The sequence below is a fragment of the Sminthopsis crassicaudata genome, chromosome 1 (assembly GCF_048593235.1).
Source record: "Sminthopsis crassicaudata isolate SCR6 chromosome 1, ASM4859323v1, whole genome shotgun sequence".
Taxonomy (NCBI): Eukaryota; Metazoa; Chordata; class Mammalia; order Dasyuromorphia; family Dasyuridae; genus Sminthopsis; species Sminthopsis crassicaudata.
Genome location: NC_133617.1, coordinates 469391477 through 469414805, shown reverse-complemented (window position 1 = coordinate 469414805; position 23329 = coordinate 469391477). Strand labels below are relative to the sequence as shown.

The 23329-nt window shown below is 39.9% G+C and overlaps 1 protein-coding gene across 1 annotated transcript in view; it reads left to right on the top strand.

Moving 5' to 3' along the window:
* Positions 1 to 2135: 2135 nt before the first annotated feature.
* GPR139 (G protein-coupled receptor 139) overlaps positions 2136 to 23329 on the top strand; it is a 57266-nt gene continuing 36072 nt past the window's right edge. Inside the window, exon 1 of the mRNA XM_074280938.1 lies at positions 2136 to 2337. Coding sequence (XP_074137039.1) covers positions 2217 to 2337 — 121 coding nt within the window. The 5' untranslated portion in view covers positions 2136 to 2216. The remainder of the gene's footprint in view (positions 2338 to 23329) is intronic.

Below are 23329 nucleotides of genomic sequence, written 5' to 3'. Positions count from 1 at the left end.
CAACAGTCTTGGTGCAGCAGCAATCTCAGCAGGAACCGTGAGCCTGAATAGAAAGATTCAATCCAAAAGAGGATCAAATCCAAAGAAGACTAAGACACAGAAAAGGGATGGGAGCAATTGGAAAATATATTTTTTTCATTATAAAGTTTAAGAAGAAAAGATATTTAGTAGTAAAAGTTTTGCAGATTGCTCAAATCAATCACCATGAGCCAAATAGAAATTAAATCAATGTTAAGGATGAAAAAAACCCAAGATCTGACAGAGGGAAACAATTTGCCCAAAATCATTCATTCAAGTCTCGATTGCAGAAGTAGGACTTACACTTGGGTTTTCCTGATTCCTGGTGCAGTTCTTTTTCTACTAAACTAGATTGCCTCCTTTTCCTGGAGGAATTGTACAATTTCACTGAATCTATAACTCGCATTTAACTGGTAATTTATAATTTAAAAGAAACTTACATGATCTCACTCAATTTTTATTAAAACCTTGTGAAATGGCATTATTGTCCATATTTTGCAGATGAGCAAACTGAGGCTCAGAAAGAAACTTCCCCAGTGTCTGACATATAGATAGCAAAAATTGGAGACGGGATTCAAATCCAGCTCTTCTGTTTCTAAATCTAATGCTCTGTCTATATAACTCCAAGATAAGCCATTTTCATCTTGATATCTATCCATCTATTAATTAATTTCAACCTCATCAAGGACAGCCCTCCCCAAGAGTACCCTCCATCCTGGACTGTCTCATATTCCACTGGAGCTGACTCTGGTGCTAATCTGATAAATTTCAAATATTTTTAGGACCAGCCTTTCCATGGACGACTAAAGTAGTGACTCAAATTGTAAGACTTAGGCCGTGAAACAAGCCAGGAGGAGCAGGGAGAGGGCAGTCTGTGGGGTTGAACTCTGTAGATGGCCACCTGCTCCACTTACAAGTAGGGCCAACACTGAACTATTGTCTCAACCCCAAGCCACTTTAAGCTTTCTCCTTTTATGCTCTGGAGCTCAGAGATAGGGTTCTTACCTGTACTTTCTGATGTACAGTAACAGAAGCAGTTCCAACAAGATATCTTATTTTCTCTCTGTATGTGTCTCTCTGTGTCTCTCTTTGTCTCTCTGTCTCTCTTTCCCCCTCCCCTCTCCCCATCCCTAAGGTAACAGTTCAATGCTCCAAAAGCTTATTTCTTTTCCCAAATCAGGCAGACTCAGTGTCTCTGGTCCAGTCCTATAGGGAAGGCTCCCGGAGGTGGATGTATTGAGGGGAATAAGCAATAGCTCGGCATTCATTATCTCCTAAGTCTCCTAGAAGGTTTCCTATTAACCTTTTGGCCCCTTCCTGCTCCCCTACCCGCAGGCAGCCTCTGCTATGGTTTTGTCCTTGCCAAGTGTGGATCAAAGCCTGAGGAAGTGGCAGCATCTCCTGGATAGCTTTAGGCCTAGTCTGGATGGGAAGAGGGGAAAGAATGGAGGGGGGAGGAGATTAGCCAGTCTGGATGCACAATGGACTGGGGAAAGAAGGGGGAAGAGGAAGGCAAATTGAGGACACGAGGTGTACAGCTCACACTGCCACCTGAGCCTATGCTGGAAATTACAGGTCATGTCCACATCCAGCCCCTGGGGGGGGGGGGGGGGCGAGGGGCACCTTGTCCTTACACTCAGCCCTCCTCCTCCGCCGTGGCCCATCCCCCCCCTTGTCAACTCCAGCCGGCTGCTCTTTGAGTGAAATAGCTCCCCCATTCTTCTCCGGACGGGCTGGGGCTAGGAAGACACATTTCGGAATCTCTCCCCAAGTGCCTCCTCCACCAGCACTGCCAGCTCCCAAAGCAGGAGTAGCACGGTTTTGGAGAGGAGAGGAATAACAGGGATACTCAGCCTTCTCCTTTACTGTGCCCCCCAGGCCCCGCAGCGATCCTGTGCCCCTGGGGACACTTGGGGAGTAGGATAGGAGCAGGAGGATCCAGTGGGGACTCCAGAGCGCAGCAGGTGCTGCCGGGCGGGTGAGGGAGGCACGGGGCGGGGGGGGGAAGGAGCGGGGACTCGCTGGAGAGGGGCGGGGGTAGGGGGTAGAAGGAGGACCTGCGGGGAAGGAGGCGCTGAAGAGCCACAGCCGCCGCCGCCGCCGCCGCTGCACTGGCTGCTCGGAGGCTGGAAGCCGGAGCCCGGCTGGGAGGCGGCTAGGACGCGCTCCCCGGCGCCCGGGAGCCCTCCCCAGATCCCATGGAGCACACACACTTCCACCTCGCCAACAGCTCGCTCCTCTCACACCACCGCTATGCCTGCGGCTTGGGTTTCCTGCCGGTGGTCTACTACAGCCTGCTGCTCTGCCTTGGCTTGCCAGGTAAGGGGCGTGAGCGGGTGTGTCTGTGTGTGAGATGGGAGACGAGGTAAGTCTGTCTGTCCGTCTGTGCCGGCGTCTGCGTGCCTGTGTTTGGCTCCCCGAGGGGACTGTCAAGGGAGACGGGAGAGGGCTGCGGGGCCAGGAGACAACCGAGTCCCGCCCCTCCCCTCCATCCCGAGCTCTCACCAACCCCCCATCCCACCCAGCCCCGCTGACCCTAGCAAAAAGTTTATGCCCAAAGGGCGACGCAGGGATTTCCGTTGGGAAAGAAAGTTGATACCCGAGAAGCACCTGGGATGTGCCTGCAGCTGGAGCTCTGCTCTCAGCGCATAGTAGACCGCGGCTTTGGCAAAGGGCAAGGGAGAGATGCAAAGGTGTCCGACCCCCCGTCCTCCGCCTCCTTCCAGTCCAGGTTGGGGTAGTCAGTTTCCTGCGCCCCCTGGTTGCCCCCCCAACCCCCGAGAGGCTGTTCTGACTTGACCCCAAGATCAAGTCCGAGATCAAGAAGGAGGCACTACTGATCTTGCGCTCTGAGGAGAGAAAGAGAGCTAGGATGGAGAAGCGCGCTTTCTCTCTATCCGTCCCTTTGTAATCCACAACCACTGTCCCCCAGGGAGTGGGGGGTCTGAAGAATAGCTGAGGAGGGGGCTGGGAACGGGGGGGAGGGGATGGATCCCTGGGATCCGTGCCTTAGAAATGGTGATGAGAGAGCGCGGGCGCGCGCGCACACACACACACACACACACACACACACACACACACACACACACCACGACAGCCTCCCGGATGACAGTCTCCTTGAGCACCGTCCTTGCCCCGTAGCTTCGCTTTTCTTTCTAATCTCCTGTTCTAGGAGGCGACGCTGCGCAGATAATTCTTTTGCCCCAAACCTTTCCATCTTCTAAAGTAGAGCTGAAATTCGTACGGAATACCTGAAGGGATGAAAGGAGTGTGGGGTGTCTTTCTTGTGTTTGGATCCGTTATGTGAGAGTCCGCTGCACTTTGGACGCCTCCTTTGAGAGATTCCTCTCACGAACCTCAAAAATCAGGGATTTCAGAATCTCTCCCCATCGTCCCCTTCTTCACATACACATACACACTTTAGCCACAGATCAATACTTTACAACCGGGGGGGAGGGAAAGGGGGGGGAGAGAGAGAGAGAGAGAGAGAGAGAGAGAGAGAGAGAGAGAGAGAGAGAGAGAGAGAGAGAGAGAGAGAGAGAGAGAGAGAGAGAGAGAGAGAGAGAGAGAGAGAGAGAGAGATTCCGAACGGAGAGTATGTAAAGCTACGAAACCCAGCTACCCTGGATAGAATGTAAACTCCTTGGGGATAGGAACAATTCTAGTTCGGACTTTGTATCCCCAACTCCTAACATAATATCCGGCACACCGCAGATGCTTAATAAATGCTTGTTGATTGTTAATTGATTGATTCTTGAGATTACTCTCCATTTAAACAGCACCCGAAGTCTCCATCAGTCACCACTATTATTTGTTTTTGTCTAGTTTCCTTTTGTTCCACTAAAATGGGTAGCCATTTAAAAAAATATTCATTTCCAAAGGTCTTCATTTTCTCCAATCTAAATGAAACCCCACAACATGGTTATTAAGAAATAAACACTCCTCCTGCCTTAGAAGAAAAAAAAAAAGGCAAATTATTGCCTGACCGGACACATGAGAACATATATTGAAATTATCACACTTGTTCAGCAGACAGATATTTTTTTCTCCTGGGCTTTCCTTGTTACTTCCTGGTGCACCCTTTGATGACTGAGTTCTCCAGGGGTAATAGATGCCAGAGGGAAAACAGAAAACTCTAATCCCCTGTTTCTTCACAAAGTATATATTGTCAGGACAGAGTAATAGTCTACTAGCCTTAGGATTTTCTCCCTCAGGATGGTAGGCTAGCCTTGATCACCTTTCCCCCCACCTTTCTCCTCTAGCTACATCATCTCTAGAGGCTGAAGGGGCAGAATGTCATCCCAAGGTGATGGCGCCAAAATGGGGACTAGGTGAAAGAATGCTGGACAGCTCAGACCTTCAGAGTCTGAATCTGTTGTCAATTACTGAAGCTTCAAAATCAAGGACTTGCTCAGACAGAAATAGGAGGTAAGGGGACCATGAAGTGAGAGCATTGCTTCCCCTCCAAATGGGAATCAGCCTAGTGCAGAGTCTGAAAGAAATCAGATAAAAGAATGAGTAAAAATGAGGCATTTGGAAGAAAAGAAAAATTTGATATCTTCCCCTTCTCTTTTACATCTTATTTTGTAGAGTGATTGATATGTGGGCAGGGGAACTCTGAAGATATCTACTCCAGTCTGGCTATGTAAAGCAAAGTAGAGGAAAGTAGATATAACCAGATGGAAAAGGGGGTGGGCAAAGGGAATGGGGACAGGGCACGTGCAAATCTCATGGTCCAATGATTTTTGAAAATTGCTTGCAAGGCTGGTTCAAGGGTCATGTCTCCGTCTAAGAGAGAAAGTAGTTGGTTTTAGTTGTTTTTTTTTTTGGGGGGGGGGTTGCACTGGCTACAATTTTTAAAGCCACAAGGATACACAAGCAATATACATGGGCACTGGAGTTAACGGAAAAGGCAGGTGGTTATTAGAAGCTGAGTGAGGAATCTAACTCCACCCATCAGCCAGGGAAGCGCTTATAGAGGCAGAGGCAGAGGCAGAGAAAAAGTACTTAGCTCAGCATATTACTCCTATTACTGAGAGTTTCACTGTAATGCCCTTCCTCCCCCCAATTAGAGAACTCTCATTATTCCGCAGTTGACAGGAACACACAGTTAAGCTGGGTGTGAAGTAACAGACCACAGGGTTTGATGATATTGTTGAAAACTGAGATTTTAATTGAATTACTGTTCCCAGCAGTGGGCTCACCCAAAGTGTTCCAAATTAGCATTGCACGGTGGGTAGGAAATGTTTATGGGAATTTGGAGTTGAATGTGGAGTGAGCATGAGCTATGCCACAGGGGAGGGTAAGCAGGATGGTAATTGGAAAGAAAGGGCAGTTCTCTCCCAAAACTGTCCAACATCCTAAAACAAGGCAGGAAGGGACACATAGTTGAAAAATGTCTTGATATAATACATAGGATACTGGGCTTGTCAGGAAGACTACTTGTGTGACCCTGAGCAACCCTGTATGACATCTTCATTGTGCCTCAGTTTACACATCTGTAAAATGAAGAGTTCGGACTTAATGGCCTTTAAAATTTTCTTTGCCTAGAAAACTCTATGGACAATATTGTCGTGCTGTTGTCCATAGAGTCATTAACAATGGGACTCACTTGAATGACTCAATAACAACAACAAAGATTCCCTGGGCTCTATGATACCAGCCATATGGTCATAAGATTTAAAGTTGGAAGAAACCTTAGAAGTCAGCTAGTCTAACTCCCTTACTTTACACACAAAGCAATTGAGGCTCAGAGTGACTTATCCAAACTCACACAAATAGCAGATAGCAGAGTCAGGATGTGAACCTTTTCAACAATGGCAAGTTGCTTCTGATGTCATAACCACCTTGCTAACAAGAAATCTTACAAACTAATCCAACTCCTTTAGACTGACTTCATGGGAGAACATCTTTCTATTCTGCCAACTGGTCCACACTGGAGTTCTACATATATTTCTTCTCCTCTTTCCAGCTTTTTTAGATAATTTTAAGTTGTCAATCTATACCAAATAGAGGGGAAGTCATCATGAATTGGCTACATAGGTGAAGCCTGAAAAAGAAAGGAAAAAATGGATGAAGGGAAGTGAAAAAAGTATGTTAAATTAGAGAAAAGGAAAGGAAGACTCCCAATAAAGAAGGGACAGCAAGAAATTAGGCTGACATTATTTTTTTTATTTTAAATTAAATATTTATATTGAAATAAAATAAAATTTAAAATTTAAATAAATTAAACTCTCCACGGAGATAGAAGCAACCATTTATTGTTTTATTAGTTGTTTTTACACAAATTGTAATTGTGAAACTCACGATGGGGCCACAATCAGTATTTATGGGCAATGGAGTTATTTAATAATAAAAGGTAGGGGCTGGTAGGAGGTATTAGAAGACATAACCTTGTATGCTTAAAGACATATGTAAGTTTTGGCCAGTAGAAACCAATTGAAAAGGTTTTCAAGTATGGAGCTGAGGAATGGGATATTTCTAGGATCAAAGGTTGAGAGCTCCAAGACACACCCCACTGATTTGTGACTTGTTCAAGGTCACTAAGATAGTAATCATCCAAAGCTAGATTTGAACCCAACTCCTCTGAGAGTTAGCATTCTTTATATTGTACTAGGAAGTTTGCAAAGTATTTTATATATGTTGGTTCACCTGAGCCTCAAAACAATCCTGGGAGGAAGGTACCACAGATATTATCTCCATTTTACAGGTAAGTCAACTAAGATAAGGAAGAAAGGAAGGAAGGAAGGAAGGAAGGAAGGAAGGAAGGAAGGAAGGAAGGAAGGAAGGAAGGAAGGAAGGAAGGAAGGAAGGAAGGAAGGAAGGAAGGAAGGAAGGAAAAAAGGAAGGAAAAAAGGAAGGAAAAAAGGAAGGAAGGAAGGAAGGAAGGAAAAAAGGAAGGAAGGAAGGAAGGAAGGAAGGAAGGAAGGAAGGAAGGAAGGAAAGGAGAGAAGAAAGGGAAGGCGGGAGGGAGGGAAGAAAGAAGGAAGATGGAGAGAAGGAAAGAAGGGAAGGAGGAGAAAGGAAGGTAGGAGAAGGAAAAAGAAAAGAGAGAAAGGAGGGAAGAAAGGAGGAAAGGAAGGAAGAAAGGGAAGGGAGAGGGAAAGAAGGAAGAGAAGAATGGAAAGAATGGAATTATTAAATGCCTACTATGCTCCAAGCACTGTGCTAAGCATTACAAATTTTAACTCACTTGGTCTTTGCAAAGAAGTGGGAGGTGGGTATCATTATTATCTCTACTTTACTTGAGTCAGAAAGAGGTTAAATGATTTGCCTGTGCTCAATACCACTAATAAGAGTTTGCAGCCAGATTTGAACTCTGTTTTTTCTGTCTTGAGGCCCAGCATGCTATCCACTAAACCACCAAATCCCATGACCACAGAGCTTATAAATATCAGAGATAATACTTGATCTCAGGTCTTTCCAGTTTCAAATCCAGAAAACCAGACACAATGTAGATGTCATCCAAAGGCTAGTATAGCTACATTCAAAGAGATTCAACATAAGATTCTTTGGGTCAAATTAGCATTCGAAGCCCTTCCATTTCCACAGTTGCTGAGGAACTATGATTTCTACCTATATAGAGAAGAAAACATAGAACCTTGAATAGCTAAAACATTTATAAAAAAATACCTAATTTATCCTCTGACATTTTTCACTAAAACCAGATCCTTGTCTTATTTGGATACTTGTTTATTTGGACACTTTATTGAACTGCATGCAAATATCATATGCCAAAACTCTATATCCACTGTTTGCTGCTTCAACTTGTAAAGCTGTTTTTGGTCTCATATCACGAATAGATTCTACTAATAGCAAGAACCTCCCTTCAACAGGGTTTGCAACATACCTCCTTATAAAGCTGTCTTACAGGTGAGTTGTGTAGGAGACAGAACATTGGGCACCTGGTGCCTAGTCATAGCCCTGACGCTGTATTTATGTGAGTGAACTTGGCTAAATTACTTTACCTCCCTGAGCACGGAAGTGTAAAATGAGAAAATCAGATTATAGAGGCAGCATAGCAAAGTAGAAAGAGGCTCTGGAGTCAAAGAATTTGGCCTTGGGTCCAAATCCCATCTGTGACACTTAGTACTTTTGTAAATTTGAGCAAATCACTTCCCTTTGCTCAGCCTCTGTTTCCTTATTTTGAAGATGAGGTTGGACTACACAGCTTCTGAAGTCTTTTTCTACCTCTATAACTGTGATCCTATGATGATCTTTGGATTGTTTTCAGCATTGATATCTAATAATCTTATGCTTTGTTTCAATTGCCTTTTATATTGAGCTGTTGCAGACCCTATTCTAGCAATATTCCAAATATTAGGGAAATGGCACATGAGCTTACTGTTCCTCAACCTCAGATAGTTGTATCTGCTTCAGCAAAACATTTGGAAATACTCAAATGTTGTTTAACCTCAGATAAAATTACAAAATGCATCTGCAGATTAAAACTGGTAAATCTGATCTCTAAACTGATAGGCCATTAGTAAAGAAAGAAAGGTAGCAGCTACTCTTCCACTTTGGCATATTCCTTCCCATATTGCCTTGGAAATAGGGGGAGCAGGGAGTTTAATATTAGCATTGCCAATTGTCCTATACCCTAAAATATAGATGATGTTGATACAGAAGACACTATAGAGAATATCCCAAAATACCAATAGGTTAAAAATGGCTGGTATGTCCAAATGACGAATTAAATTGAGCCAAGTTCATGGGGATAGGGGTGGGAAAATTAAAAAATAAAAAAAAATCTGAAATATGTGTCTAAGAAAGAAATATAAATTATAGTTCTGATTCAGTGAACTGGAATATCCAGGAAATCTTAAATACCATGAAAGATCTTAGGGTAAGCTTTGACTGGACTATGTCTCAGATATGAGTTTGCAAAGTGTTTAGATTGGGACATAGCAGGGGTGGGGAGGCAGGGAAGAGTCGTTTTGCTTCTCAGTAAGATCATGAAATAATAGAACTGTAATGAATATTTTAGGTTATCTATTTCAATGCTTTCATTTTCCATAGAATGAAACTGAGGGGATGTGACATATAGGCAGCAAAACCATGACTAAAACCCAATTCCCATTCCTAATTTTACAGCTAAGATTTATATCTAGGATCCCAACATACGCCCATAATGTTCCTTCTTTTTCTCATCACTGCCACCATTTTGATCCTCTAGAAGGCTTGTTCTATATTAGAGATTCTTAACCGTTGTTTGCATGTTTCATGGACCCTTTGGCAGTCTGTGAAACCTATATACCTCCTTCTCAGTGTAATTGTTGCCTAAATAATTAATGGAAATGCTAAATTTCAGTTAAAAGCTACTGAAAACAATTTTACTCATCCAAATTCTTAGGCCCTCTGAAAAATAGCTATTGATTTATTTATTTATTATTTTAGCAAGGATACTTCTTTGTGTCAATACAAATAAATGTAGGAAGGGCTAGGAACTATACTTTTAAGTAGGCCAAGGTAGAAGTGGAATGGGGGTTGGAGGTACTTGGTAAAAAGTACTAAGTTTTTAAAGAGAAAATAATGGTGTATTTAGAATTACCTATAAGTTTCACTTTTCTAGAAAGTAATTCATAGTTTTTTTTTTTCTATCAAGAACAGGGTCCATCATGAATTTAGTGTTTTTAAAAATCACAAAGCCATTGAATTTTACAAATGGAAGAAACGTTAATGTAGTCTGACACTCCCCATTTACATGTTTCAAACAAAGAACCTCAAAAATGTAAAGTGACTTGCCTGAAATCATCCATCAAAGCCAGATATCCTGACTCTAAAATTTTTAAAAGATGGAAGAAAGAATGAGTTATTAATAATATAGTTAATATTTATATAGTACTTTAATGTTTACAAGGAGATATATGAATATGTTTGTATATATATACATATATATATGATATATACTTATATATCTACAGATGATAGAGAGATATAAAATCTGATCCACAATAACTTTAGGTAGTAGATGATACTATTATTATCCCCATTTTATAGGAGGGAACTGAAGCAGATGGAGATTTGAGTGTTTTTCCCAGGGTCATCTTAGGCAGGATCTTCCAATTCTTCTTTAACGCCAAATCCAGCACTTTAACTGTTATATCAACCAAATGCCATATTTACCATAGTAATTTAGAGCTGAAGAGGACCTTAGTGATTATGTCCATCTCATTTTACAGATGATGCAATATAGGTCAAGTGATTTACCCAACTAGATAATGGCAGAGTTAGGACTAGACATGAGGTCTCTCACTCCAAGTCCAGTGCTTTATCAACTGCAATACATTTTAATTTTAAATTTTTTAATTACCTTGCTCCTACCCACTGGAGTCTCAATATGCTTGATATATTATAGGCCAGTAGAATGGGAGAAACATCTGGCCCTGACCTTTATGGACATAAACCAAATTAATCCCTAGTTTGGAGGGAGGAGACAGGCTGAAGCTCTGAAGCAAGAAGACCTAAATATCAGGGGTTAACTTTTCTTCTGGTTTGCCAAAGTGTTGTTTATTGGCAGGGTCAGGAGAATAACTTATTGCTAAATCCATTTCTTTTCAATCTAATCTAATGTGAAAGGCAAGTTATCAGTTAAATTGTTTTGAACAGAGGGAATCACACACATACATCACATCACAGCACAGCACAGTCTAGAGATGGCTAATGGCTAGATTCCAGTTGTTACTATGCACTCTTTTGCCTTATTAGCACAACTCCATGGAAAGAAATTCAAGAAACATCACCTGCCCTAATAAAAAAGATGAATAGCATCCCTCGAAGGTGTTAAAATAGGGCAGTAGTTGAAAAAAAACACAAGTAAAATGTATTGGGTGATACAGGGAATAGACTTTGGCACACAAATAATGAAGAATTTAGTCCCTGATTTGCTTATTATAAAAAGACATTATTTATTAACCTAGTTGACCTTTATCATACCTGTGTACTTGCCAAGACACATCTGGAGGGAGGGGGAGGATGCTCCCATCCATCACTCTAATCTTCATTTCTTTAAACATATTCGTCAAGCAATGAGATTAATCTGATAAACATACCTAAGTACACGTGTCCATAGTTGAGTGTTGATTCTTTCTAAATGGTCCCATTGGAAAGGGAATGGACCTTTTCCAACAACGACACCATTGTTTTAAATCCCTCTCTGGGAATTACCTTCAGAACAAATCAACCAGTTACAAAAGTAAATGAGTCTATTTGTAATAAAGTCTAATTACTTTGGTCAAACTTGTTAAGAGAGAGAGAGAGAGAGAGAGAGAGAGAGAGAGAGAGAGAGAGAGAGAGAGAGAGAGAGAGAGAAGAGAGAGACAGAGAAACAGAGACAGAGAGACCGACCAGATCTGGCTTAACCATTTAAAATATTCATTACATTTGGCCCTCAATAAATTGAGATTGTTTCTCAAAGTCACCAACAGAGGACGAAGAACTTGTCATCATCAAGGACATTTACAATTAGATAACATATACAATCAAACACAATAATATATAAAAAGTATTTTCAACATATGCAAAATATTGTTGCTATTAGTAATGATGACAATAAGTTTAAAAAATATAATATAACAGAGTCTGAAGGAAATTTCCACTGGGAAACTCAGAACGTTTTGGATGTAATGAAAATAGCATAGGAGACCTGCTTTCCAATTCTAGCTCTGGTATTAACTGACTACATGACCTTGGGTAAGTAATTTAAATGGCAAAAGTCTCAGTTTCTTTATTTGTATAACAACAAGGTTTCTTAGATGTTCTCTATAGTCTCTTAGCTCTAAAAATCAAGAACTCTGTGTGTGTTTATTTTAAAAACCAGTAACAATTCCCATTTTAGAAATAGTTCCATTTTAGAAAACAACAGTAACATTACTATATCACCAAACCTCATATATTATGCACAGAAGCACTCCCATCACACCCCCCATCTTTCCACAGCATTTCACCCTCTCCTCTTTCTCCCTCCCATCTTTGCCCTCCAGGCAAAAGGTTGGCAAAAGGAAATGAGAGAATCCAGGATGTCCTCCTACCAAGGACTCCTTTTTGATGGGGAAGTTAGAAGGCAATATTTTAGGGGACATTAGGAGAAAGCCTGGGGCAAAAAGAAAATTCTCATCCTGGTACTATCAGTGGATGGCTCCCGCTGATGACCGAGCTGTCATTTTTTTCAGTCTAGGCAACTGAAAAAAGGGCTGAGCCTCCCTGCAATATCACTGCACAGTGAAGGAAGATGAGAAATGTCACCTTCATGGCCATTATTTGATAAATGAAAGGCATTTAGTCTGGTCAGCTTGACTGAGAAAATGGACCACAGCAACATTACAATACCAGTGACCCTTGGCAGTCTATAAAGGAGATAGAAAGTTATATCCTCATGGCTATAGAACAGAGGGATATAATTAGGAGAGAGACCCGGAGAAGAAACTTAATATCATATCAAGGGAGTCAAGGGTGCTATATTCCTTCATCAGAATTTCCTTACCACTCTAATATTTTATAGATCTATTCAGAACAGAGCTCAAGATTCTGCATAACTGTTGGCCAAGTGAGGAGCTTGCCAGCAGAGGACTAGAGAAGAGAAGTATGAGTAAAATTGTTATCACAAGAGCATCATTTATGGTCTGAAAGCTTGATTCTCTCATAATTCAATAGATGCCATTTTCTAAATACATAGTTGTGATTGTCTACAATATACCTAACTTGTTACTGCCTGAAGGCAGGAAGCTAGACTAGGTTCATTCTGTCTGAATTCTTTGCTTAGTGAAAATTGGATGGAAATCCTTTCAAAATATAAGAGAAACATTTTCACATTTCCCCAAATTTGATCAGAATTTTTTAAAGACAGTACCACTCATCACTTCCATCCTGAACAAAGCAATCAGTTATAAAAATAAAGGAGTCTATTTGTAATTCAGTCTAATTACTTTGGTCAAACTTGTTTAAAAAAATAGACTAGATCTGGCTTAACCATTTAACTTACTCGTTACATATGGCCCTCAATAAATTTCGATTATTTCCCAAAGTCACCAACAAAGAATGAGGAACTTATGATCAAGGGCATTCATAATTAGATAACATATACAATCAAATGCAATAATATATAAAAAGCCATTTTTCAAAGACAGTACCATTCTTCACTCCTAAAAATGAACTTAAATCTTCAGAACAAATCAACCAGCTACAAAAATAAATAAGTCTGTTTGGAATAAAGTTTAATTACTTTGGTCAAACATTAAAAAAAATGCAAAACAGACAAGATCTGAATTAACCATCTAACTTTTTCTCTACATTTGACCTTCAATAATATAGTGGACAGAGTACTGACCTCAGGATCAGTAAAATGTGGATTTAAATATTGTCCTTAATACAAACTTACTGTGTGACTGGGCATTTAATTTCTCAGTGACCCAGGCAACTTTTTAAACAGTTAACAGTTGCTAGAGGGAATTCTTCAATAAGAATTCTCTATAATATATCAATAATATATAAGGTCCAGTCTAAAATGAACCTTAAAACCCCATAGTTATCAGTCTCAGGATTGTCATGAAAACAGGGAGAAATGTATATAAAAAGTTTTGTAAAACTTGAATCAATATATATCAATTATTATAATTTGCACTGTTTCATTTTTGTCCCACCAACTTCCTTCCATCTGCCCCAGTACCTTTTTTTCAGTTATAATAGTGGGATTTTAAGGGTTTGTTGCATAAAGCAAAAAATTACCTGCTCTATTATTGCAGGAAGGGAAAAGTAGGATTCTTACTCCCTCTCCTTTGGCTCCCACCATTGATGAATAAGTGTTTTTGATCATCTTTAGATGCTCCCCTTTTCCTTTCATTGAATGTGTTCTACTCCTTAATTACTCCCATCCTGCCAGTGGTGGACAGGGTTGGGCTGAGGCAAGTATCTGTGAGCTTAGCAAGAGGGAACAAAGGGGAAAAGGATATATGACTACAATGCCCATTCTGCCCTCTCCCCTCAGAAATAATTTTACTATTTTCAACTTTCATTTTGGCTTGAAAGGAAAAAAGATTAGACTCCGGCTTGTTCTGCTTGGAAAATTATAAACTATGAAATCAGTTAGATTCTCTCTCATGATCTCCAGGTCCCTCAGTCACAATTACAACAGAAAGGAACCGTGCCTTTGTTCTTTTCTCTCTCACCAAATACCTTGCCTTGAACACATCTACTTGATTACTTCCTACTCACAAATTATGCAGCACGCAAACTAGGAGTTATGATCAGTCACTTTATCCAAACAAGCATCAGAAGTCATTAAACAAATTTGTAAATAGACTTTAAAGGCCAGGAAAACTTTGGATTTACCATCTGCCCTGTCAGACATGTGAGGTGGAGGATATAGAGGAGACACAAAAACTTTGCTGCTATCATTCTTTCCAGAGGAAAGTCCCCTCAATTGATCTATACACTCCACACTCCCCATTTTGAGGTAAGACTATTGCAACAGACCTCAGCTGAAGAAGTCATCAGGTGTACTGATCATCACCTCCCATTCTTCTCACACTTTGTTCACTTAAATCAGATTTTCCATTTACATTCCTCAAATACGTCTGAACTCCCTCAATTATCCCCGTGTCCCACTCTTCATCCAGCTTCTCCTAAAATTTCTCCTTCTGCTCAAGTGCTTCCTTAGCATGTACTTTCTCCATCCTGTATCCAGGTGCTGAAGACTTTTTTCTGACCACAGAAAATAAGCCTGCATTGCCCTATGATACAAGAAAGGAAGAACATTTTCTGATGGCTGTTTTGCCTCATTTCTTTTTCAATTAACAAATTATTTTCCTTCTTCTGACTATCTTCTCAGAGTAGTATTGGGGAGGTTGGGGGATGGGTTTGAAAAAAATCTTTATATCAAATATGCATATCCAAACAAAACAAATTCCTGCATTGGCCATGTCCCCCAAATGGGTGTCTTATTCTGCACCCTGAGTCCATCATTTCTCTGTGAGGGAGTAAGTAGTATACTTCACAACTGATCCTTTTATTCTGCACCAGGCCACAGAGAGGAGAAAAAAATTGGAGGTTATAGGAATAAGAGAAGATTTGGGGGTCTTAAAAGCCATTTGAATAGCACCTGATTTTTTCATCTTCCAAGAGGAAGTATAGATATTGTCATTCAAAATCTGCGTCTTGTTCCTAGAGGCCTGCCTCATTTCTTTGCTAATATCTCTACTGATACAGGCAGTCAAGCAACAAGCATTTATTAGCAATTACTACATGCCAGGAACTATGCTAAGCCATGGGAATATAAATACAAACAAAAAGAATGACAGTTCCTGCCCTCAAGGATAAAATGGCACACATAAAAGGGAACGAAAAGGAGAAAAGGGAAATAGAGAGAATACAACCATGAGAGGGAAAGGTATTGAAATTTATAGAATTAAAACATAGCTGAGGTGATGAAACACTGCCAGTGATCCCCCAAATGAAGAGCTGAAAGAAAGTCACCAATAAGAGAAGGGGGAGCAGCATAGTGGAGAGACTTTCCAGGTAAGACTTCAAAGGATGAAGTTCCAGAAGGAGAAGGCAGCTGAGTCATGTTATTAATATTCACAAAATCAGAAACCCAGGCAAGAAGCTCCTGCACCATAGTCATTTAAGTTTTGATTGCCTGGCCATTCGATAAGACAATTTCCTTCACTTCTGTGTAGTTCATTAAGCAGAGGAAGGAAAGCCAACTACTTCTCAAGAATGCTGTAAGGCAGATTCCTGCTTCAAATATGGATTGATTCAGATGACCTCTGGGGCTTTTCCAACTCCCAAGATTTTATGATTGGACCTTATTGGGCTACATTGGACCCTAAAATACATTGGAAAATACATTTAAAATAAATGACAGGAAGAGATCTCTATTTCAGAAGATTTGGGTTTTTCCTGCCTCTGTGCCACTATTTAGAAAGTCACTTTTCTCTAATCTTTAGCTTCTTATCTATAAAATAAAGTGAAAGGTTAGATTCAATAATATCTAAGTTTTCTTCTAGCACCAACAATCTATGATTGAATGATTAACATCTAGGCCATTATTAAATACAATAGAATTTAAAACACATAGATTATGGGAGGAAAGATAGACAGGAAGGAATAAAAATAATACTGTTCTTAAAAAGTCTATTTGCCTTCTTGTCATGAAGGTCAATATGAATATATTGAATTTCAGAATTGTAAAATGTCTGTATTGATGTATTTTTATATCACCAATAGTTTTCAAGATCTTTCTCCTTCCCCTTCCCAGAGAGCCATCTCATACAACAAAATATATTTTAAAGGAAAAAAAAGATGAAGAAGAAATAAGCATAATTAAAGAAGTCTGAAAATAGGTGCGATGTCCAACAATTGTGGACCATGTCTGCAAAGGGATGAGGTGGGAGTGCTTTCTCATATTTCTTCTTTCAACCATGTTTGTTCATTATAATTTTGCAACATTCACTTTTGATTTTGTTTGGGTGGTTATTATTTCTGTTTACATTGCTGTAGTCATTGTGTATATGATTTTCTTGGCTCTGTTTACTTCACAGTTTCAGGATAAGCCTTCATCCCACAGCCTTAAATCTCTCTAGATGAAGTAATCCTATATCAGGTTTCCTGCTCTATGAGTTAGAGTTTCAGATTAACATTCTGCAAGGAGACAGGAGATATTCAGATTGAGTGCCTCATTAATGAAACAGAAGCTTTGGAAAGTCTGATCACTACAAAGATGTGGGAATACATACATTTGTATCATATACCACAAATTCTATTATAAGAAACCATTCTCCACAGATTGTTAGAGTTTATCCCTAAAGAACTATATTGGTCTTACTCTTTGGTTAACTTCTCCAAGAGCAATCCAATAATGGTACCAGAATTTAAGATGGGATATCTCAGTAGGGCTTTTAAAATTTTTTTCCACTCATGACTTTTTGCCTGAAAAATTATTACATGGCCATAGATATATAGGTATATAAAATAGGTATACACATCAAGTATTTACTGATAATAAATCTTAATTTGAGATTCAGTTACAAGATTTCACTACCAGCAACAATCCACATTTTAAGAAGCTGGGGAATAAAGTGAGGTGAAGGACCAGGGCTATTCTGAGAAGGGAAGACTTTAAATTTCATTGCACCTCTTCAAAACAGGTGACAAATAGTCTCGATCAACAATCAAGTTTTCCAGGTTGATCCAATCAATCAACACTTATTAAGCACCTACTCTGTATTCGAGGCACTGTGCTAAACAACTCCAGGGAGCCATAAAGTATTTGTGAAGTGAACACTTTCAGGACCGGTCTGTGATTGTAGATGGAGAAAAAGACAAGCACTATTTTCAGTCCTTTATCACTATCCCAAGTTATGGATTGTAAGCTATCTCTTTTTCTGCCAGGGCTGACAAAGCAGGCATGTCTTGCTAAGTGCCTAAGATGGACCCTTTCCCTCATCTGTTCTCCTGAATAACATATAAATTTCCTAGAAAGACAAGACTTCTTCTTGTCTTGGGTCCCCATTGCTTTGCCAGCAATGACTGGAATTAATAGCTTCAGAATAACAACGGCAGTCGGGGACCCCAAAGGATGCAACTGGAATTGTAGATTTCCCATATCTGATCTGGACCTTTGGCTTTGCCCGCTAAAGGAAATGGAGAGAAGCAAACAGTGAAACGTAGATTCAAAGACAAATACACAGACTCGGAGGATCAAACATAGAGACACAAAGACACCTGCCTATCACCTTAAAGAAAGGCTTGAGTAAATCTATGCAGCCTTGCTAGGAAAGGCAGGGTACAGAAGGGCCAATGTGGGATGGGTAAAGTGAAAAGAGAGTGCGACCTGAGTGAGAGAAAAGGGATTTGAAGAATAAATGGGAATCAATCAGTAAACACACATTTATTAAGTGTCAGACACTGTTAGGAGCTGGAATACAAATAAAAGTCAAATAAAGTCCTTGTCCTCAGGAGTTTACAATCTAAAGAAGGAATACAAAAGGAAGCTGGAAAATGGGAAGGAGAAGAAGACCCATGGAGGAATGATGATGATGACCTTAAGTGTGAAACTGGAGAGAAAATAAGGGGCTGACTTGGATACCCTGCTTAAATAGAAGTCCAAAGAGTAATTCTCAGTTCTCTAATTCTAGGTGAAAAAGGAGGCAAGGAACCTCCTACTCATCTAGACCTGAAGAGGGAGCCCACAGGCTACATATACATAATATATGTATATATACACATAAATACCCCCCCACACACACACATATACAATTGTTATGGTGCCAAAAGGAAAGAAGAATCAGCATAGCAGGGAATCACATGCATTGAAAAGCATGCCCCTCCCTTTACAGGTAATATGTCTTGTGACTGGTAAAAGTACTGAGGACCCATGGTACCCACCAGAGGGAGGATCACTTGATGTCCTCAAGAAGAGAGTTGTTTTGATTATTGAGGGTTTTATGCATAAATCCTTTTGTGCTTTCTATTAGAGTAAATACAGCTTCTCCCTTACTTAATACCCTGTTGTTGCAGGGAAACTGAGGATTTATTTCCAGAGGGATACAAACCACGTTCTGTTGGTCTCAATAGAAACCCTGAGTGGAACAGAAGCTAAAGAGATTTTATGAAAGACACCTGGCCCCACCAAAGTTTGTACCAAAGTTTATAGTGTCAGGGGGTTGTGCTTCAATTCACACATGGATTGCACTGTGCTTACTAAAAAAAATCGTTTCCCTCTGAAGAAAAAATAGTGTTAATTAAATCACTTTGCTGTGATCTAGCATAGAGATGCTTAAGAGGAGATAATAAAGTCCTAAGCATGGCTTACTAGATAAGACGCTGTATTTGTAGTCTAAAGGTTCCAATCTCAACTTAGAACTATTCTACTTGTGTGACCCTGAACAAGTCCCTTATTCTTTACTTGCCAAATGAAGCTGTTTCTTTTTCTAAAACTTCATGCTGCCTCTCCTGAGTGTTTAGTCAATTAAATGTATTCCTTCAGCCAGGTGTCTTATGAATGCAGATAAATAACATTTTCCTCCCATGAATGCAGAGAGCCCAAGTTGGTTTCTGTGGCAGCAATAGGGCAGACTAAGCAAATTAGGGTCATAATCAGCAATCACTGACCAGCAGTCACTGAGGACTTCTTGTTGCTGTTTCCATTTGCAACAAGGCTTAAGTTTGCTGATGGAGAGGGAGTTGCCATGGCAAGAAATCTTGTCCCATGCTCAGGTTCTCGATCTGGGTGATTGAAATTTCTATGCCAAATATTAAGGTTAAATAAAGGGAAAGCTCAGTGCCACCTCTGAATCAAGCCAGTTTGTTTGTTTTTGTGGATGTCTGTGTTTGTGTCTCACAATCCTGCAGAAGTCAGTGCTACATGCGCGTCATTCCTTCTGTGCACGTACAGACTCAGAACACTCTCTCTGTCCTTGTAAATTGTGTTTTCCTTTAGTCTCAACAATCTCTGCCTTTATGGGTACTTTGATTGGCTATCTTGTCTCCTTTGATTGATGGCTCTCTTGTTGTCCCCATTTCCCTCTCCTGAAGTACATTATTTGATTATTTAAAATTGTTTTAAAGTAAGACCAGGTAAACAAATTTCCTCTTCTCTTCCTCCTTAACCTATAAAAGTGAAAGTGAAATTGAGTTCACTTGTTTTTAAAGTTCTAGGTCTGTAGTAACCTAGCATTTCCAATGGGGGTTGAAGGGGAGGAGGGATTCTTCCTAAAGCAAACCTAAATTTCCCATTCATTTCCATAGGTAGTCTAACTGAAGTCAAATGGTCAGTTTCACTGTGCACAGCAGCTTTCTAGAAAGCCTGCCTACTTATGTATTCAATTCCTTCTTGTGACTTAATAAGAGAGTATTAAATGACAAGTCATTTAACTTTTTTAAAAATACATTTAGCAATACTCTCTAAATTCCTGCTCCCTCCTTTTCCTTCTTTCCTTCCTTCCTTCCTTCCTTCTTTCCTTCCTTCCTTCTTTCCTTCTTCCTTCCTTCCTTCCTTCCTTCCTTCTTTCCTTCCTTCCTTCCTTCTTTCCTTCTTTCCTTCCTTCCTTCCTTCTTTCCTTCTTTCCTTCCTTCCTTCCTTCCTTCCTTACTTCCTTTCTTCTTTCTTTCCTTCCTTCCTTCCATTCCTCCTTCCATTCCTCTGACCTTCTCCTCCCTTCCCTTTCTTATTCCCCCTTTCTCTCTCCCTTTATCTATATCCTTCTCTGCCTTCCCTCCCCTCTATCCACATAGGGCATCATACCCTTATCTCCAAATGCTCTTAAAAGCTTTCTTTTTTCTTTTGGATCTCTAAATCCTCCCAAGATATCTTGGAGTTTATTGACTAAATTTCTTTCTTGAAGACAATGCCTTAAATCAAAACCACTCTGGTTCTCATCGATTGTCCAATAGATCCCAGGCCAAGACCCATTTGGTCATTTTTGGGTCCTGGTAGACTCAGACTGAATGTAAATAGCAATCATTCCTTCTCTGGCCAAAAACCCTGAGGGTCTCTTCTTCCCAGATTTATTTATTTTGATTATTTTTTACTAGGTGAAAGAAGAGATTCTTTGCTTCAGTTGCTACCTAGCTTTAATAATTGAATGGATAAAGCTTCAGTCAAGCTGACTCTTGTTGAAGACCTTAGCTTAGAAGGGCCAAGGTCTCCCATTGCATCCAGGGTCATCTCTTGGTCTGTCTCTGGCCACTGTACCCAGGTGGCTCTGGGGGGGAAAGTGAGGCAGGTGACCTTGCACAGCCCTCCCTCATTTAAATCCAATTAATTTGGCATCACTTCCCTGATGCCATGGTTCTCTTTGACAATGAAGAACAAACAATATAAGTTGCTGCACAGATGTCAATATATATTAGTAAAGGAAAACTCAGCAAATCAAAGTTCTGTCTTTCCCCCTTCCATTCAAAACTACAAAGCAGATCTGAGAGGGTGGAAAGATTAGGAAGAGAAGAACTAATATAAGAATTTATATCAGAGTTTCTCCAAATAATAAGTCCTGGAAATTTACTGAAATCTTCATAAATAGTTCATTGACTATTTATTATAACCTTAGGCAAGCTATATTACATGTCTCAGCCTCAGTTTCTCCATTTATTAAAAAAGGAGAATAATAAGACCTACCTCCCAAGGCTTTTGTAAGACTCACATGAGATAATCAATGTAAAATCCTTTGCAAATTTTAAAGTGCTATGTAAATGTTTCCTATTATTATTTGATTGTGAAGCTAAGGGTTAGAGATGGATAAAATGTTGGTTGATTGTTGTCTTTCATACTTGAAGAGGATCAAAATGACATCACTTTGTAGAGTCAAGTTACCGTGTGTCCCACGAGCTCAGACTGCTCTGCCACAGGTCAGACACAAGTAGTCCCTATGAACATTTGGGGTGGACTTTCTAACTTTGCTCTTCTTGAGTTTCTTCTGAACTAATTCAATTCTGCTTTGCTCATAGCATCTTTCTGATGAGGGCACGCCATGCTGGGTGGTAAAGGTTAGAGATGGTTAAAATGTTAGAAAGATATAATATTCCCAAATGAAAACAGAGCTTCTTTAAAATCACAGTAAAAGTCAGTGGTCATGGACACACCTTCAACAGTCACAGGTTCTGCCCCCAGACTTGCAACTTTGATTTATGTGTCTTCTTTGAACACTATAAGCCTCATGGATAGGATCTGCCTCCTTTTCCCAATGACAGTGATACATGAAGTGAAAGGGAAAATGTATTCTCTAACAGCTCTAAAAAATGAACACAACAAAAAATTTAGAGCTAATGTTGTTAGAAGCTGCTCTACTCCTCCCCTTCCTCATGATGCTTGCAGACTTTAGGATTGTTATTGCTTTTTTTTAAATTGCCAAATGCTAATAAACCATTTCCATAATAATTATGCCTCCTTGACCTGAATGTCATTCTGTTGTCTGCATTCACTGTATGAACAAAAACAATTTCTCCTACTGAAGAAAATTGCCACATTGCTGTCTCTGAATAACAGGGTTTGACTACTCTCTTCTTGGTATGCAAGTTGTGTGGAGGTGACATTGTCTGACCACTGATGTTGCAGTCATTTGACCCAAGTGGCTTTTCAGTTCTATATATTCTACGAGAACTCAAGTTATAATGTTGGAGAGAAATAAAAGATCCCTTGGCACTCACCTTTGGAGAGTTTGGGTGTTTATGTGATAAGAAATTTTCCGACAACATTTAACAGCTTCTTGGGGATTTTTTCCTCATCAATAAAAGGAGAATGATAAGGTACAGTGTGAAAGATGGTTCTCACTAATTCTCCTTATAACTATAGCCTCTGTGTTCTGAGAATAGGATGGAGAGAAGGCATTTTGTCATGGCAGTTAGAAATATACCACAAAGGAAGGAGGAAGGAAGGAAACAAACATTTTTGAAGCACTTACTATATTCCAGGCACTGTATAAAGCACTTTATAAATACTTTCTCACTTGATCTTCACAAAAACCCTAGAAGGTAAATACTATTATTTTATACTTGAGGACAGAATTGCCCTGTTTCACATAGCTAGAAAATGACTTGAGACTGGATTTGAACTCACATTTTCCTGACTCCTTGCTGTCTAGCAGAAAGGACACAAGAGAAGGGAAGGTTAAATAAAATGAAGGTCATTGCACTTCACTGACTATTATCAGAAAAACTCAGGATTCAAATCCTCCCTCTGATGCTTACTAATTGTATGTTCTTAGCAAGACACTTACATACTGGTCTCAATTTCCTTCTCAGGAAAATAAAAAAGGGAAAATTAAATAAATTGGTCTCTGAGGTCCCCTCCCTCCCTAGATTTTTGAAAGTATAACTATTTATCAGAATAATAGTATTATTAGTAAATATCAGTTTGTTTGGTATAGTGAAAAGTGACCTAGACTTGGAGTTAGAAGATCATAAGTCAAATTTTGATTTTGCCACTTAATGTGTGTTTGGAGCATGTGGTTTCATCTCTCCAAATCTTATCTTACCTGTGAAATAGGTAAATGCCTGACTCAGGATAATTATGAGAAAAGCATTTTATAAACTGGAAGGTATTATGGAAACCTGAGTTAGTATTGAGTAAATTACCACCAGCAGGCTTTCTATTTTCATTGAGAGCGCAGCAGGAAATAGGTTTAAACCACAGCAGGAGAGATTTAAGTTTGACATAAGGAAGAGTTTCCCAATTCTATGCAGTGAGAGACACCAGAATATTTCCCAAGGATAGTGGAGAGAATGTTTCTCTGGAGATTTTGAAAACTTTTTTCCTTCCAATTAAACAGCATTTATTTCATCTCTCTCCTATCGCCACTCCCTCCATTGAAAAAAGAAG